Source organism: Oculina patagonica, chromosome 3 (genome assembly GCF_052425735.1).
Source record: "Oculina patagonica isolate OP01 chromosome 3, crgOcupat, whole genome shotgun sequence".
Lineage (NCBI taxonomy): Eukaryota > Metazoa > Cnidaria > Anthozoa > Scleractinia > Oculinidae > Oculina > Oculina patagonica.
The window spans coordinates 5047220-5063051 of record NC_135760.1 but is presented as its reverse complement, the minus strand read 5'-3'; the positions used below and the strand labels follow the sequence as shown (position 1 = coordinate 5063051).

The following is a 15832-nucleotide window of genomic DNA, read 5'->3' as shown; positions in this document are numbered from 1 at the left end:
CCGTGATATGGGGGCATATCAGGTCAGTGACTTGATATCGTAGGATATCAGGACAGTAGATCGCGCTTCTGATTGGCTACTTGCGAATTTGGGTACGGTAAGCATGAAAATAAACCCGTAGGTGAAACTCATTTGCATTTGAATGGTTTTGCACGTAGACTCGTTTTGAAACAGAGACAAAGGTTAACTCGAAAATGGCCTATTAATCGATTGATATTGGAAATCGATGACCAATCGATGACGGAAAATGTTGTGACTTTTAACATAATCGATCTTCATCGATTGTTCTTTGGTTCGATTCTGCATGAATGTTACTATAACTATATAAACTCTCAAGTCCCATAATAAGTCCCAACGATTGCATTTCTCCTTGGTTTAACGGTCATAAAAGGCCGCATGGGCATGACCACACTAGTTAAAAAGCCGTATTTTTTAAAAAAAAAATAGCAAAAAAGAGATGCGTGTCTCTCATAGTGACCATTTCATTTTGTGTGGGACTGTCCCTGACGTCAAATTCGTATTACGTGGAATCTCTTGATGACAATTGGACCTGTATTAAACTGTCAACTTGTCACAAACTTGCATTACTGGTAAGCGGCCAGTTAGACATTCCCTAAGGATAACTGTTCATCCACTTTATTACAGGTTTAACTATCAGTATTTTTTAGTGCAAGAAAATTGCAAAGCCGGATCCCCGTGAAGTTGTCATGGCAAATGTATTCATCTGCATGCACTTAAAACTGCGGCTAACAAGTAGCGACCGCAGAAACATCAGTTTTTCCCATCACTCAAGTAAAATATTGGTCACGTAAAATTACTGGCAAACACACAAAATATTACACGTGTTGTGAGAAACGTCTTATAAACTGACATAACAATCCTCGTGATCTAAAAAAGGTACTAGTGTGCAATACGTATTCTGCTCCGTATATCTTACTCTGTGTCCATCAGTAATTTTAATAGAACAGCATTGTTCTGTGTGAAAAGAGATATTCTCAAACCCTGTTCCTTTCAAACTTCACGGAAGTATCACACAAAAAAGACTTTTTAGTTCAATTTGCCTGAGGGCCAGTCTGCCGTGAGTCTGGGAGCTTCTAACAACGGTGGTCCAAAGTTCGCCATTTCAAATCGAAACTTCCACTCTAGGGGAATTTTATATTGCCTCATGACTGCGAAATTTCCCTCGCTGTAGCCACTTATTGGCTAGAGTTATTTTCGGGACTTTTCCCTACGTTAGGTACAGTACATGTATATAACAGAGCTCAGAAAAATTGTCGTAGTTCAAACGTTAGTCTCGAAAGAACAAAGAAAACGAAATCAAGTTAAAGTGTCTTTGTACTGCGAAATCATGTCCATGTCGAAATTGGTATCAACTGAAGCAGAGCAGGAATTTGTACAAGTAACAAAGGTAAACACATTCAATATAATCTTAATTATTTGTCCATTTCAAGATCTTTCAAGCTCAAACGCCTACACTGGCAGAACTATTATTGAACGCAAAAAGCGTGATATTTCTTAGCGCGTGTATTTATGCTTGTTTTGAATGACGAAATTCAGTGTGGGTTGAGTTTTATAGTATTACTTTACAGTTACACTAAATAATTTCCGATCGTTTATACTTTCAAGATGAATATTTTCAAGCGAGCAATGATTTTCAAGCGATCGATGTAAATATTTTCAAACGAGCGATTTTGCGTCGATATATAACGCGGACAGAATTTACAGTAAAAAGCGTCTGCACCAGTCCATAGTTTTATCTAGAAAATAGTTTGTCTCTCTTAGAAAGTAGTTTATGTCTCTCTTAAGTATGGGAACTTGGATCAGTCAAAAATGATACGATTTCGTCGTGTACTTTGAGAATCGCTGCTCTGTTTTTGTCACCTAAGTCGAGACATCTGCGGGGAATCCCATCAAATTGATTACATAACAGCGAGGCGCGGGAGTGGGGTGGGGGTGGGGGGAGCGTTGTGTGACAACAGGAGCTAACAGGTGTACTTTGCTTTGTCGCGCTCTTCTTCAAAAGGAAAAAAAGAAAACATTTCAAAATGAGATGAAATGTATCATTCGCCAATTCCAACCCGCGTAGTAGGAAAAGGATGGAAGAAATTAGGAAAGGGAACAAAAAACCTAGCGCCAAATATTAAACTTCAGTTTTGTACGCCATTTAGAAATGTTCGTGACAAGGCCACAGTTTTTCATTCATGTGGGCTTCTTGTAATATTTGAAAAGAGCAAATTTTGCATTTCTGCCCAGGCTTTTAGTTGGCTTTAAAAAAACAGACGCTCTTCCGTGACTGAAAACTGTGAAGAATTGATTTGATGATGCAATCGAGGGGGTACAAAGATCATTATTTATCATTCAAGATTCCAGACTATTTACATGTAAACAGGGTCACTGCACTCCTTGAAATATTCGCTAACGTAAATCTGCACAAGCTATTTAAAGGCGTTCTTTGCTCTTTAGGAAGCGAGTCTTCTTTATCCTTTGTTTTGCCTTTCGCTGCTAAACGTGCACTTCTCCTTTCGTCGCCCCTTTCGATCTCACGGCGAAGAGAATGCTATCACAAGTCGCGAATTATTACAACGACAGGATATATTTCAAGTGTGAAAATCATGGTACTGTCACGGCACAAATCATGTGCGCAACTGGTTTACTTACTGGTTTTTCAAGTATAGTCAACCTGCTTCATTTTTAATAAAAATAACCAACGATGTCAAAGATGCCAAATATCCCGTGACTTAAATTTCCTAAATAAAATGCACTGATTTAAATATTTTCATTTTCAAACAGATTTATCAGAGCAGCTTTCAGGTGCTTGGAATCTTCCAAAATAAGTTCTAGAAGTATTTAAATTTATGTTGCTCTCTCCTTTACTGGGCGCTTCCACAATCATATTTTCTACAAAAAGTATTTGTATAAATATTTTTGTGCAGAATAGTGCAATAAAAAGACAGTTTAATTGTTGAATTACAAAACGATTGTCGCCCACGTCACGCCATAGATCGCGTGACAGCCCTAAAAATAACGGAGGAAAGAAATGCTAATTTTACGTCAAATAAAAAAGAAATTTTACTCTTTTCATTTTCTTAAAGAAAATTCTACTAGTCTTTTTGTAATATCCATAAAGATTATTTCGGCAATTGTTGCTCTTTTCTTTCTTTGCGTGTCATGGCGGTTTTCAAATTCCGAAATGCTCCTCTCTTTCAAAACAAAATCTTGGGTTTTTTCCCACTAGCACTGCACATGATAAACAAAAGACCCAATTAACCGGTCTTACTGGAACACAGCACGGCTTAACACGATCAATGTGTAAAGTATTGCGAAATTTCTGGGCGGGTGCACGTGTTTTTTTATGTTTTCATTTTCTTCTCAGAGCGCGTGACTTCGGGGAATCCCCGAGCATCAATTTGCATATTTAACTTCCTGTGATTTTCGTATATATACGACCCCGGCTCAGAATTTCGCTGTATATTCTACAGCTATCTGCCCTTGGAGCTATACACTGCTGATCTACTTGGGAACAAAAACGTTATTAGAAAAATGTTTAAGGTACAAGTAACAAATAATTGTTCAATTAAGTTCGAGTAGAGGGAATTGAATGTTTTTGTACTTGTTAATTTTCAACTCACGCAGTGGGCTCGATGACAATAACCTGCGACCAGGCGTTCTGTTTTTCGCGGCGGTAGGAAAGAGAGAGAAAGAAAAAAAGGATTTTCGTTGACCCTTCCGCCGCGAGAAAAATAACGCCTGATCGCAGGTTACGGTGAAAATGACGTGTTGTTCAAGTGTATTAAATCCGTGACAAATTTTTATCTTTCCTTCGATAGGGAAACTGGATTCAATCCGCTGTTCGTGAATATATACCCGGACCCCATCATGGTGGAAATCTGTTGATGGCAGAGGTTAAAAGTGGCCGCCCTGGTGTACACGTCCCTGTGATGTTTACTGGAACAGGACTGAGCGATGAGAAAACTGGTAAATTTTTATGACCTTTTATCTGTTTTATAGATGGTCTGATTGCAAAAATGTATTTACAAAAACATCTAACAGCGGCCTACACTTCTTAAAATCGAACGACGAACAGAATGTTGACTTGATTTACAAACATAGCAGAGTAAACTTAATCAGATGACAAAATAATGCAATAACATGTATTGGTTTTAACATTGCATATCAAGTTACCAAAAAAAAAAACAAAGACGCGAGGGCAAAAACTGAAAAAAAAAATTAAAATTTAATCCGGTATAAAACATGTACAATAAGAACTGACATTCTAACACATTTATAAACAGATATACCCTACTTATCCCATTTACAGTCCTTCGGCATTAGAATATGAACCCTGGCATAAGATACTAACAGCAAAATATGTTCTGGTCCGAAACCTGATGATGATTTTGGGAAACCACATGTAATTTTGAGCTCAACATTTTTTCATAGCATTACATTAACTGAATGACAGTGGACCTGAGCAAGTTCTATTTCAAATTTAAACTTTTGACTATGATTAAAAAAAGATTCATCCTTTTCATCATATTTTTTATTTCCAGTATTCCACCTGGACAGAAATGACAGATATCAGGCAGATATCCTCAGATGTGATATGGGAGACCAAAGTTACTATTATTTGTGCGCAGAAGATGAACAAGTATATTTATTGGTGAGTGTTAATGAGAATAGTTTATTAGGATGGACCATTATTATATCTTAAAGGGGTGGTTGGGAAATTGCTCCATCCCCCCCCCCCCCAAAAAAAAAAAAAAAAAAATTCTGCACAGCAAAAATAGAGGAAAGTCATAAAAAAGAATGCACAAGTTTACTGTTTGTTAAGATTTTGTTTTATTTGCAGGCGGTATAATATTTTTAAAAAAACTTCAATGAAGTTAAGTTAAGGGGGTGGGGGGGGGGAGCTTATTTTCGGAGGGGACCTTATTATTGGAATTTCATAATAACAGAAGCAACATAACATCAAAAAAACACATTTAATACACAGTGGCTCAAGTGAATAAAACTAATCATCATATTTTGTTCCTAGAAGAAGACAGTTGCCCAGGAACCTAATGATGAGAAGTTCATGTTTCAAATCAAGAGAGTCATGACGCATGACGATAAGCATGATCATTTGTATGAGAATGGATACTACTGGACTATCATGTCACTTAGCACTGGAATGTTTCTCGCCAGCGACAAGGAGGGAAAGGCATTTATGAAGAAAGTTGGAGAAAAATATCCAGAAGATAGGCAAACATGGTTTCATTTTATGCCAAGTTTTGCTGAAGCTGCTACAACCTTTAGCTCCAATTATGAATTCTGCAGTATAGAATTCAAAACTAATTTCTATCGGCAGACTTCAGAGGTGGAAGCCTGTTAGAGCTACTCATTGAACTGTATAATTGTATTACTAGGTAATTATACTTATACATAGTGATCCACTTATTATATAATTTTTATAAAAGTATAGAATATTTTACCAAGGAGATAAAAGATGCCTATTATTCCCATATTGGGCCTGGTATGTCAAGGACCAAGTAGATATTAACAAATTATAACTTAGACCTTGTTTATAATACTAATAATTGAGGCAGGTTGAAGCCATGCTGTTTGTAGACTGCATTTTGATTTTGTGTATCAAGTGTCAGCGTTTGGTGGTTGAAACCTGTTTTAGACCACAGCTTTCTTAAATACTGTTCTCTAGTCACTTCAATAATGAATAATAATTTTGGCCCTTAGTATTTAAATATTTACTATTGGTAAAATATTGAAATTACTGGAGATTTTCATTACTGCGAGTTGTAGAGAAACCCTTCATAAACAGTGTATATAGTTTTTGCATTGATGTTTATATTACTTTTTTAATGTTTAGATAACCTTGTAACTGTTAGAAAGGTTATGAGCATTTTGTTTAAAACTACCATGTTACAAAGTATAACTTGAAAGTACTAGTAAGATTGTAATAAATATATTATCTATTGGATAATTAATATATTATCTGTAAGGAGAAAAAAAACAGTAGTTACATTTATAGGTAACATAACATTAGCTAATAATAATGACTTGTAACTGGTACAGTAACCAGAATATATGTTGTACTCCATGAGTATATCTTAAGTTAACATTAAACATTATATTAAAAAACAAAATTGTTGTTTCTGGTCCTTTCTCGATGAGACTGATAAAGATAACGGGCAAGGAAACTTAGTCAGGGTCTGGGAAATACACACCTCCCGCATTTCACAATTGTTAAAAACTCATTAATAATTCATAAAGAAAATACAAAAGAAATTAATGTTTAATGAGTGTCTTTATATCTGATAAAGATACGGCTAAACTTTACGTCCAATTTTCTAGGCCAAAATAACCCCAAATCTAAATATTAGTGCAAGAATGAGTCGATCTACATCAGAAGATTTTTAAGCCGTTCAATAAATTCACAGTTCCTGTTTTATCAAGTCTAAAACACTCGGCTGCGCTTCGTGTTTTAAACGTGATAAAACACTGCTGCTCATTAATTAAACATTACTTCAATTCCCCCATGCGGCGTCCAAGATTTAAGCTGAAAATTTAAAATTATTTAAAAAGATATTTAAAATTAATTGTTAATGCATTTTCTTGTGACTGACACAAGTATACCAATTATATCATACATAATAGTTTGATACAATCGATGAAAGGATTAGCACTTGGGTGCTAATTAGAAGTAGAAAAGTGGGCACATTTTAACCTAGCCTAATGCCATAACAAAAGCTGTAGGCAGGGTGTATGGAAGTACTTTTAAATGACATATGATATGTACTATTAATAATATTGTGCAAGGATTAATGAGAGGGGGGGGGGGGGGTGCTTGCTAGTGTGTTTCTACAGAAATACAGGAAAAGAATAAATATTGTAGAAGAAATAAAAGCAGGGAGAACAAATAAAGTTAACAATACACACACAAGCAGTCAGTAGAATATTTTTCCTTCCTGTTTTAGCAGTTAGGAAAATGAGATCAGTAAGACACTTCCTCGCTGGAACCTCTATTTTTATCCGCCCATTGTAAACACTACTTCTCATGTTTCCTAGGTAGGGGCATTGTTCCGGCCTGTAATCCATTGTTTAAAGAACCAACGAAGTACCTTATTTTGAGAGGTACCCATAGTGGGCAACCTAAGAGATGTCTGCATGCAGGCTCCCGATCAGATGACCCCTGGATCAATAGCCATATATTTTCCTTCCTTTTTCCCAATCTAAACATAGTTCAATTAATTTACTACATTTGCTGTAATAAATTTGTGTTCCAGGCAAATCTGACATTTTTCTTCATAATTTTTAACTCTAAACGGTAGCTCCTAATCAGATGCTCCTGCTCATTTCAATCAATAGCTATATTTTAAAACTTCATTAATTCTTTTTCTAATTTCCCCAATCTAAACGCAGTTCAAATTCACACATTCCGTGTGCCAGGTTCTTTTTTCACTGTGCTCCCGTACCGCGGTTCATTCATGCTTCTCCCCCCAACTAAACAAAGTTCAAATTCACTACGTACATTTTTTATAATTTGTGTGTGCCAAGCAAATCTGACATTTTTTTTAATTTTAACACTAAAAGGTAGCACCCAATCAGATGATCCCTGTTCATTGGATCAATAGGTACATTTTAAATCTTCATTAATTCCCTTCCTTTTCCCCATAAATTTATCTAAAAATAGTTCAAATTCACCAGAACATTTTCTTTAATTTGTGTGTGCCAGGCAAATCTGGTCAACAATTTTATTAATTTAACATTAATAAAAAGTAATGTGCTTGCACCATCATGAATACCACACAGCACCCAGAAACATTTAGTTTAATATTAATGCTGAGTAGCAAAATGGTCAGTTAAAATCCTTTCAGGAGGCTTTTAAATTAAGTTCTTATATCAACAACTATTAAAAATAGTTCACTCAGCTACTAATAAAATAATGACACTCTTAAACACCATCAGTTTGATAAGTGACATCACTGATTGCAATAAACAAGTGCGTAGCGAGTCGATTTTCGCAGTAAGTCAGTTTCAATTAAGTTATTGTTTGTTGGCAGGTCCCTTTCATTGTAACTAAACTGACCAAGAGACCAGCTGCATGGTTACCAGACTAACAGTCCTATTTAGTACTTAAGTTTATCAATTTCAGTAAAAGAAACATTTTTATGCCAGAAAACTTTTAAAATCTATTTACAGTTCGTCTGAAGAGCCAGCTTAGCTTGCTCTCCGACATCTGTTGGTTAAAATAATATGCTCTTGAAAACTGACTCAGGTAAGACTTTGCCAAAAATGGTTTCCCTGTCTCTAACATCATCCTTGAGAACTTTTGCAAATGGAAGCGTGCTTGTCAATGATTTCAGTTTATTGGTAAGAATTGGAAAATTAATATTATCATTTTATAATTCATTATAATCATAAATCCCAAAATGTTAAGATTTCTAAGAAAGGTTTTCTTAAATCACAACTTACAATATTAATACTAGTTTTCAAGATCTGTACATTAATTGACAGTACAACCACTGCAATCGTCACCGGCCATTGTTTGTGTTTTTTTTTTTAAAAGGCCTGTGAGTGGCGTACTTGTCACACAATTCACAAACAACCAAAGTATGTTAATGGTGCCTATTGTCCACTGAGTTGTGTCATACAGAATCATCTGCAAGAAATTTAGGAAAATCCTCATCAAAATAATTTTAATCACTAATAATTCAATTGTTAGGCCTTATAAAACTAAAAGTCAGGCCTTATAAAAATTTTGGACTCCCAGTTTTTAAATCCTTGCTAAATGCCTGCTGCACTCACAATAATTTGAGCCCTTCAATGGGAAAGTTCAATTCTTTTAATTAAAGCCCTTCCTCCCTTCAATTAGAACCTTACATAATTTATACCAAATGCACATACAAATGAAAGTCGATTTAGCACACTTACCATGATACCACCATCTTGTTTTCTTTGGACTTTTGTGACATGTTTTAACATACCAACTATTATCAGGAGGGAGTTTCTGTAACAAATAAAGAAATTTCAAAGCACTGGTCAGTTTATGTTCAAGGACAAGCACTTGTCTAGAAATTGTAACAATACACGTAATTCAGACCAAGGACTGCTAAGTGTTAAAGTTTTTAATAAACGATTCTTCTTCTTCTGTCTGCATTAATGGGGGTCTCTATAAAGGGGCCTAAAGGGGGTACTTTAAGAGGAGGTGTAGGAGCTGGGAAACAACAAAAAAAAGAGTTGTTTGTAGTAAACAGGGGACTGTAAAGGCTTAATTTACAGTCATTTTGCAGGGATTGACTGTACTTAATATTGAAATGAATATTGAAGGAGGAGCAAGAAAAAGTATGATTATGTTGAAACCGAATGGCACAATTTCTGGAAAGAAAAAAGCAGTTTGGGATGAAAAATAAAAAAAGCACAAAATATTGCCTTTAGGTGTAGTCCGGTCCTAAGCTTGTGTGCCGACCCATGTGGATTTAGAACACACATAATATTTTTTGAGTTTAATTGGAATTAATCCAACATCATTGTAAAGATAAGCAGTTCTTGTAGCATTAAGCAAATAGGAGTATTGCTACTTCCCCTGAAATGGATGCTAGTCTATCACAGGTTGGCACCACTGAACCCTTACCCCCCAGGTACTGCCAAAAAATTTTCTTCAAATCTGTTCAAATCTATCAAATTTCTCTTGTGTAGTGCATTTGGCTTGCAAATTGGAATAACACATTTGAATTCATGTAAGATAAGGAAGTGGGGTTTATTTGTCTTCTAATTGCCTTAAAGCCTTTTGACGTTCAATAAAAAAATCAAGGACTGAAAACCAATTTCAAGGACTTTCAAGGCCTTGAATTTTTATTTTGAGATTCAAGGACTTTCAAGGCGTGTACGAACCCTGTAGTAATGCTACTCTTAAGGAACATGATAAAAAAAAGTAATCAATTCAAGATTTTTGCTGTGGCAAGTGCATTAGTAGCCTTCTTTTGTTGCGGTTTCAAGATTATGCCTACGATTGGTCACAAAATAGTGAACATTTCATACATATTTTTGGCATTTATGAACACTTTTCTTAGTTTAACAGTTATGCATAAGCTCTGTTTACCGTACACCTGCCATAAAGGCTTCCGGGGGGGCAAAGATGATAAAACACAAAAAAAAAAAAAAAAACCCAAACCCGAACCCCCCTGGTCTCAGTCACCTTACCTTTTCATGACAGCTACTCAGCATGCTAACAATACTGAGGCAAACAGACTCCACAGAGAGAGCGGGAGACCAGTCGTCTGTCAGAATTGACAGGCAGATGTGTCCATTACTATACACATGAGGATGGACTGGAATGTTTGATCCTCCAAATATAACCTGCAAAAATCAAAACATTAATTCTCCTTACTAACTGCAATATATTTCTTTTTAATTAACATTAGTTTTGAGAACCATACATACATGTCTGTTCCAGACAATAGACCATTTTACAGTTGTCTTCTCAGGACCTGGCCTTTGAATGGAAGTGAGGCTAGAGGTGACCTTGTTTTGATACAGACCTCACTGCTTTTGTTGTGTAAATCATGTTGTTCTGATGCTAACTAGTTTGCATTTACATGATAAAGCAGGGAGGATTGTATCAATGCAAGGTCACCTCCAGCCTCACTACCATTCAAAGGCCAGGACTTGGCAGGCAACTGTAAAATGGACTATAATAACATAGTTTACATGAATCCAGCTCATTTTGCTGTACCAGCAAAATTTGCAATTTGCCAATCAGAAGCCTTACTTTCTGTACTCGATTCCTACAATATCAAGTCAATGACTTGATAAAATAGTTAATAAATTTTAAAATAAATAAATAAAATGTAACAATTAATTGACATTTTTTCAAGGGTCACACATAACAGTCTTTCAACTAACAAAACTGTGGCCTTCTGATTTTCAATCAAATATGGAATAAGAAGTGTTGGATTTTGTGGAGGGAGAAAAACCATTGGAGTGAAGGAGGAGAACCAACAATGAACTCTACCCAGAGGGTAGCAAAGGGGTGTTTGTCATCCCGTTTCACGCATCACGGTCTAATTTTTGCCCTTTTCACATGTCATGCTCAAACCCTTTGGTACCCTCTACCCATTATGACGCTTGGTCCGCAGGGCTCGACACTAATTTTTTACGCGACTTTCCATGTTGGAAAGTAGCCTTCAAATTTTACTTTCCATCTCAAAATTTTACTTTCCAAAATGGACGACAGTTCAAAAGTTGCTAACCATGTTTAATTAATATTAAAAAAATCTTACTATGTGTCACGGCATTGTTTTAGTTGTTAAAAGTTGGACGTCTCATCCTCGTTCCACTAGCGCACCAAAACTGCACTCCAGGTTGAGGGTTAAACTCGGCTGTGAAACACTAGTCCCTTCAATACGAATCCTCGTGAGACAGTCTAATACTTCAACTGACAAGCATGATTTCCAGTCTGACTTTATTTTCCCCATTACTGAAAAACCTCGCTCACAAAATGCTGTTGACAGCGGTAGATTCAGTATAATTTCAACCAACATAAGGACATTGGGAAATCTGTCCTGAACGCGTACATCTGAAGTGCTTTTGCCCGTTTGTCCTTCGTCAACTTTTTCTTTTTCGCCTTCTTTTTGTCCAACATCACTACTACGTCGAGAAAAACCAAACTAAAAGAGACTCATTTCCCTGGAAAGATTTTGTTACATACCTTCGCGACAGAAGATCAATATTGCACCATACCACGTGTGTTTATAGTACCCAGACCTCCTCGGGAGTTCTCTTGATCCAATATGGCGGAGAATGCGAGAATAGCGTAAAATTTGTCTTTTTAAGACGAGTTGTCATTGTCATTTGGCTATTTTTTATCATTATCATAATTTTTACACACTGTTTTCCACTTAAGCCTTTTAAGCATAAAATTTGCTTTCCAGTAAAGCCTAAAATTTACTTTCCAGATCGGGTAAGTATTTTGGTTCATTTTCGTTTTTTTACTTTCCAAGAAGAAAATTTACTTTCCAGTGGAAATCGGGAGAGTGTTAGTGTCGAGCCCTGGTCCGGGAATGGTACCCAGACCACAAATTGGTAGGAGGCGAGGGCTCTTACCACTGCATCATGCCTGCTTCCCTGATATCATAGGAGTTTTGGCTGAATTTAGGTACAGTAAATTATTGTACTTTTTGGTATAGTTCAGCAGCATAGTCGATTTCGCAGATACAGTGGCAATGTTGATTCTGCCCCCCAGAGCATCCTATAATATTTAATAGAGTTTTTATGATGGTAATTGCAGAATTATCACAATAAAAGAATAAATCATATCAATAAGCATTATAGGATGCCCTGGGGGCAAAATCAATATGGCTGCCGTATCTGCGAAATGGACTATATCAGGCACATTTGGTCTTGCCATGGGTATTTTGGCTCAACTGCATCTTGCCAAATATGAACCATGGCTTCTTCAACTTGCATGAATAGCTACCAAAGCATACCAAAAAGGTATGTTTAGGTATAACTGCCAATTATGACCCTTTTTGAAAGCAGAAAATGTGTAAAATAATAATAAATAAATACAAAAATAAAATAAAGTATTAATTTGTTACCTCAGGTGACTCAAAGGGATACCTGGATCCAAATTTGAACTCGAGCTGAAATTTTTCTCCATCATACAATGTACCTGAAAGTAAATAAAATGAAACATGTCAATTATACAACATGTCTGTCGATTATTTCGAGTCATTATAATTTCAAGCTTGACAATTAAAAACAAACATCAAATTAAGATTAAACATCCCATTTGCAAAAATTATTGACATGCATTCATTGAGTTTATCCGCTTCTTTTTAGCATTTCTGTCTCTTCTTTTGTAATTTCACTTTTAGATATGCAATTGCTCATATGCTATTTATATACCAGGTCGATCGAAAATTTCGGGAATGTTTCACCTTCTGACAAATATTTTAAGGGTTTTCCGCGAAAGCAAATTAAATTTATCACGTTCGAGGACAGAGAAATCCGACATCAAGTACTTCTTGATCTCTGTTATGAAACACAATAAAATTCACTTGCCTTGGGCTCCTTCTACATGAATAATCCACCTAAAACGACAAAAGAAAACCAGACGTTTACACGCAGAAAAATTTACGGAAGTGCAAGTTTCAAAGTCATCCAAATTTCGACGTTTATAATTGGCAAAAGAATGGTTTAGTCTTCTTAAATATAAAACAAGGAAATCTAACACTTACGTGGCGAGATTCGAAGACACTGAATCACTATCAAGGTGCATTCCAGGCGGTGGCTTATTTTTGATTTCCATCAGCTCTTTCTGTAACCTTCTCTGCCAAGCCGCCATATTTGACGTACTGTTATGGTTGCCTCGATATCATCACGTAGCGCAAAAGGAATGGGCTCTAAATATGGAAATTTCTTGACAAGTGTGCCGTTGTGGTTCTGTCCTATCTGGCGAACCAGTCCTATGACGTAATGTGATATCATGAGCCAATCATATCACGCGTTCTATCTAGTAACACGCAGCATAAGACTGGTAACTAAACTCTGTTGCAGTTCGGTCTTTGAGCGAAGTTGTTTTTTCGACGGGTAGGGGCAGGGAAGCAATATTTGACTTTGTTTTGACTCTGTACGAAAATATGCAGCGGCCATTTGCAATAATTGCGTTTACCCTCACAAGATTTCTATCACAAATCGACAGCTTACTGTACTTTCTGTTTTTCAAATTCAACAAAAATGTTCGAGTGGATCGAAGATTTATATGGTTGCTTTGCGAACTGCGTGTTTCCGTCCAGCCAATACTCCGCACTTTGATTTATCCTCAAATCAAGATCATTCAATAGTCCTGAAACGTAGAGGCAAATAAGATCCCTGAGAAGCAGTGCAACCAATTTTAATTTCGGTGCTGTAAATAACTACCACTCAATCTACGCTTTTACTTTGTTCCCAATCTTGTCACTAGCACGATCGAAAGCTGGTTCGCGACGTTGACTAGTTCTTTTGGATAAGGCTTCTCCCGTGTATTTATTATTTATTTCAGGAATGTTCTTGCCGAGTATATTGTATGGCTGGAGTGCTTTTCTAACTGTTCCTGGTTCGTTTTGATTTAAAAATCGATTGAAAAAGCAGAACTGGCATGAGCGAAACACCACTGAAACTACTGAAAGCGCTTTGTGGCCTAATTAGACTCTAATTAAAACACCACAGAGCGCTTTGTGGCCTAACCAAAACACCACAGAGCGCTTTGTGGCCTAACCAAAACACCACAGAGCGCTTTGTGGCCTATTCGAAACACCACAGAGCGCTTTGTGGTGTTTTATTTTAAAAAGCTAACATTAAAATCTTGATGTCTCGTTGAATCGCAGATATCTCACGGCTAATTTTTGAAAAAAAAATTTTTTTTTCGATTTTTTACCCCACAAAGCGCTTTGTGGCCTATTCAAAACACCGCAAAGCGCTTTGTGGCCTATTCAAAACACCGCAAAGCGCTTTGTGGCCTAGTCGAAACACTACAAAGCGCTTTGTGGCCTATATTCGAAACACCACAAAGCGCTTTGTGGCCTTATTCCGGTATGGTTCGCTGTCGTTCAATGGTCAGTTAAGTTATTAAGCAATTTTTGACTGGCTCGTTCTTTTACGATTACTGTTTGAGTAGTGTGAAAGTTTGAAATAGTCGGAGATAACCCCCCCCCCCTTTTAATAATGTACATATGGGGCTCTGCGGAAATATTACCAGGAGGTTAATTAGGCGGTTACTTTTAAAGAAATCTCTGAAATGAACCAATCGGAAAGCTTAAGTTTAACATTATTTGAGTTTTTTTTTTGCTATAGAGTGTTCATTATTTCCTTTTTTTCGGGGGGGGGGGGGGGGGCTGGCTGTACCTTCAACAACAGAAAAACTTAAATGACCCCCCCCCCCCTCCCTCCCAAACAGAAACTTCAAAACTTTTATGACCCCCCAATCCTTTATTATATGCAAACAATTTATTATAAACAATTCATTATAAATGGCAGTATTAGCATTTAGAGAGAAAAAATTTGCTTAATTTTACTTGGCTAAAGCTTGCTTGAACCACCAAGGAAAAAAAAATCTATAAATTACAAATAAAACATTCAAGTTAAAAATCTAGGATTCGACCCATGGTCATGCATTATGCTGGATGATACATCCTAGTACCCAGGGTCTCTGTTCCCTTTGACCAGACTCGAGGTATAAAAATGTGCTGGATATGAAAAGGCTCAGATGGTTATTCAATAAAGTGTGAATAAATAGCCTTCGTAATATTGTGGGTCCATGAAAATAAGAAAACTTTCATGACCCCCTACTATCTTGAAACTCTAATGAACCCCCCCTCCTTAAAAGACACGCCTTAGGCTTTTCTGCCCCCCTAATAATTAAGCTATCCCCCCGCCCCCAAAAAATAATTAATTAATAATGAACAATCCGTTAGAAGCTAGGAATGTCACTGAATCTCCAATAGATTAAAAAATGACAACTAATACAATTGGCGTTCCCAGGATCGGCTGGAACTATTTAAAACTGTTTTAACCGAAATACCTATAAAGTGAAAGCAGAAGTAAGTATGTAGTATCAACTACATATCGCATGTTTTGGTTGGGGAATTTTTAAGGAAGTTATAATGTTCAATGATTTATAGCTCTATTGTTAGTCCTTGTTTGTAGACACACCCCTCAGGAATCATTGAACATGAAATGAAACTCATGTTGGATACTGATATCCCCGGACTTATATAGACATTTCTTTACACAAGTCTATAGACCACGCCCTAACATTGCAAAGTGACGAACTCGACCAATATTTATAAACATGGAC

At 36.5% G+C, this 15832-nt stretch overlaps 2 protein-coding genes across 2 annotated transcripts; one reads left to right on the top strand and one right to left on the bottom strand.

Annotated features, from left to right (window-relative positions):
• The first annotated feature begins 1246 nt into the window (after window positions 1–1246).
• On the top strand, window positions 1247–6122 carry LOC144645198 (uncharacterized). The gene is made up of 4 exons (XM_078504689.1): window positions 1247–1408; window positions 3828–3975; window positions 4551–4660; window positions 5036–6122. The coding sequence occupies exons 1-4, from the start codon at window positions 1247–1249 to the stop codon at window positions 5369–5371; spliced, it is 756 nt and encodes a 251-aa protein (XP_078360815.1). The 3' UTR covers window positions 5372–6122.
• Window positions 6123–7960: 1838 nt separating this feature from the next.
• LOC144645217 (ubiquitin-conjugating enzyme E2 W-like) lies at window positions 7961–13409 on the bottom strand. Its single transcript, XM_078504717.1, has 6 exons — window positions 13236–13409; window positions 13060–13088; window positions 12594–12667; window positions 10198–10353; window positions 8929–9004; window positions 7961–8656 (listed from the first exon to the last, which is right to left on the bottom strand). The coding sequence occupies exons 1-6, from the start codon at window positions 13340–13342 to the stop codon at window positions 8643–8645; spliced, it is 456 nt and encodes a 151-aa protein (XP_078360843.1). The 5' UTR covers window positions 13343–13409; the 3' UTR covers window positions 7961–8642.
• Window positions 13410–15832: the final 2423 nt, after the last annotated feature.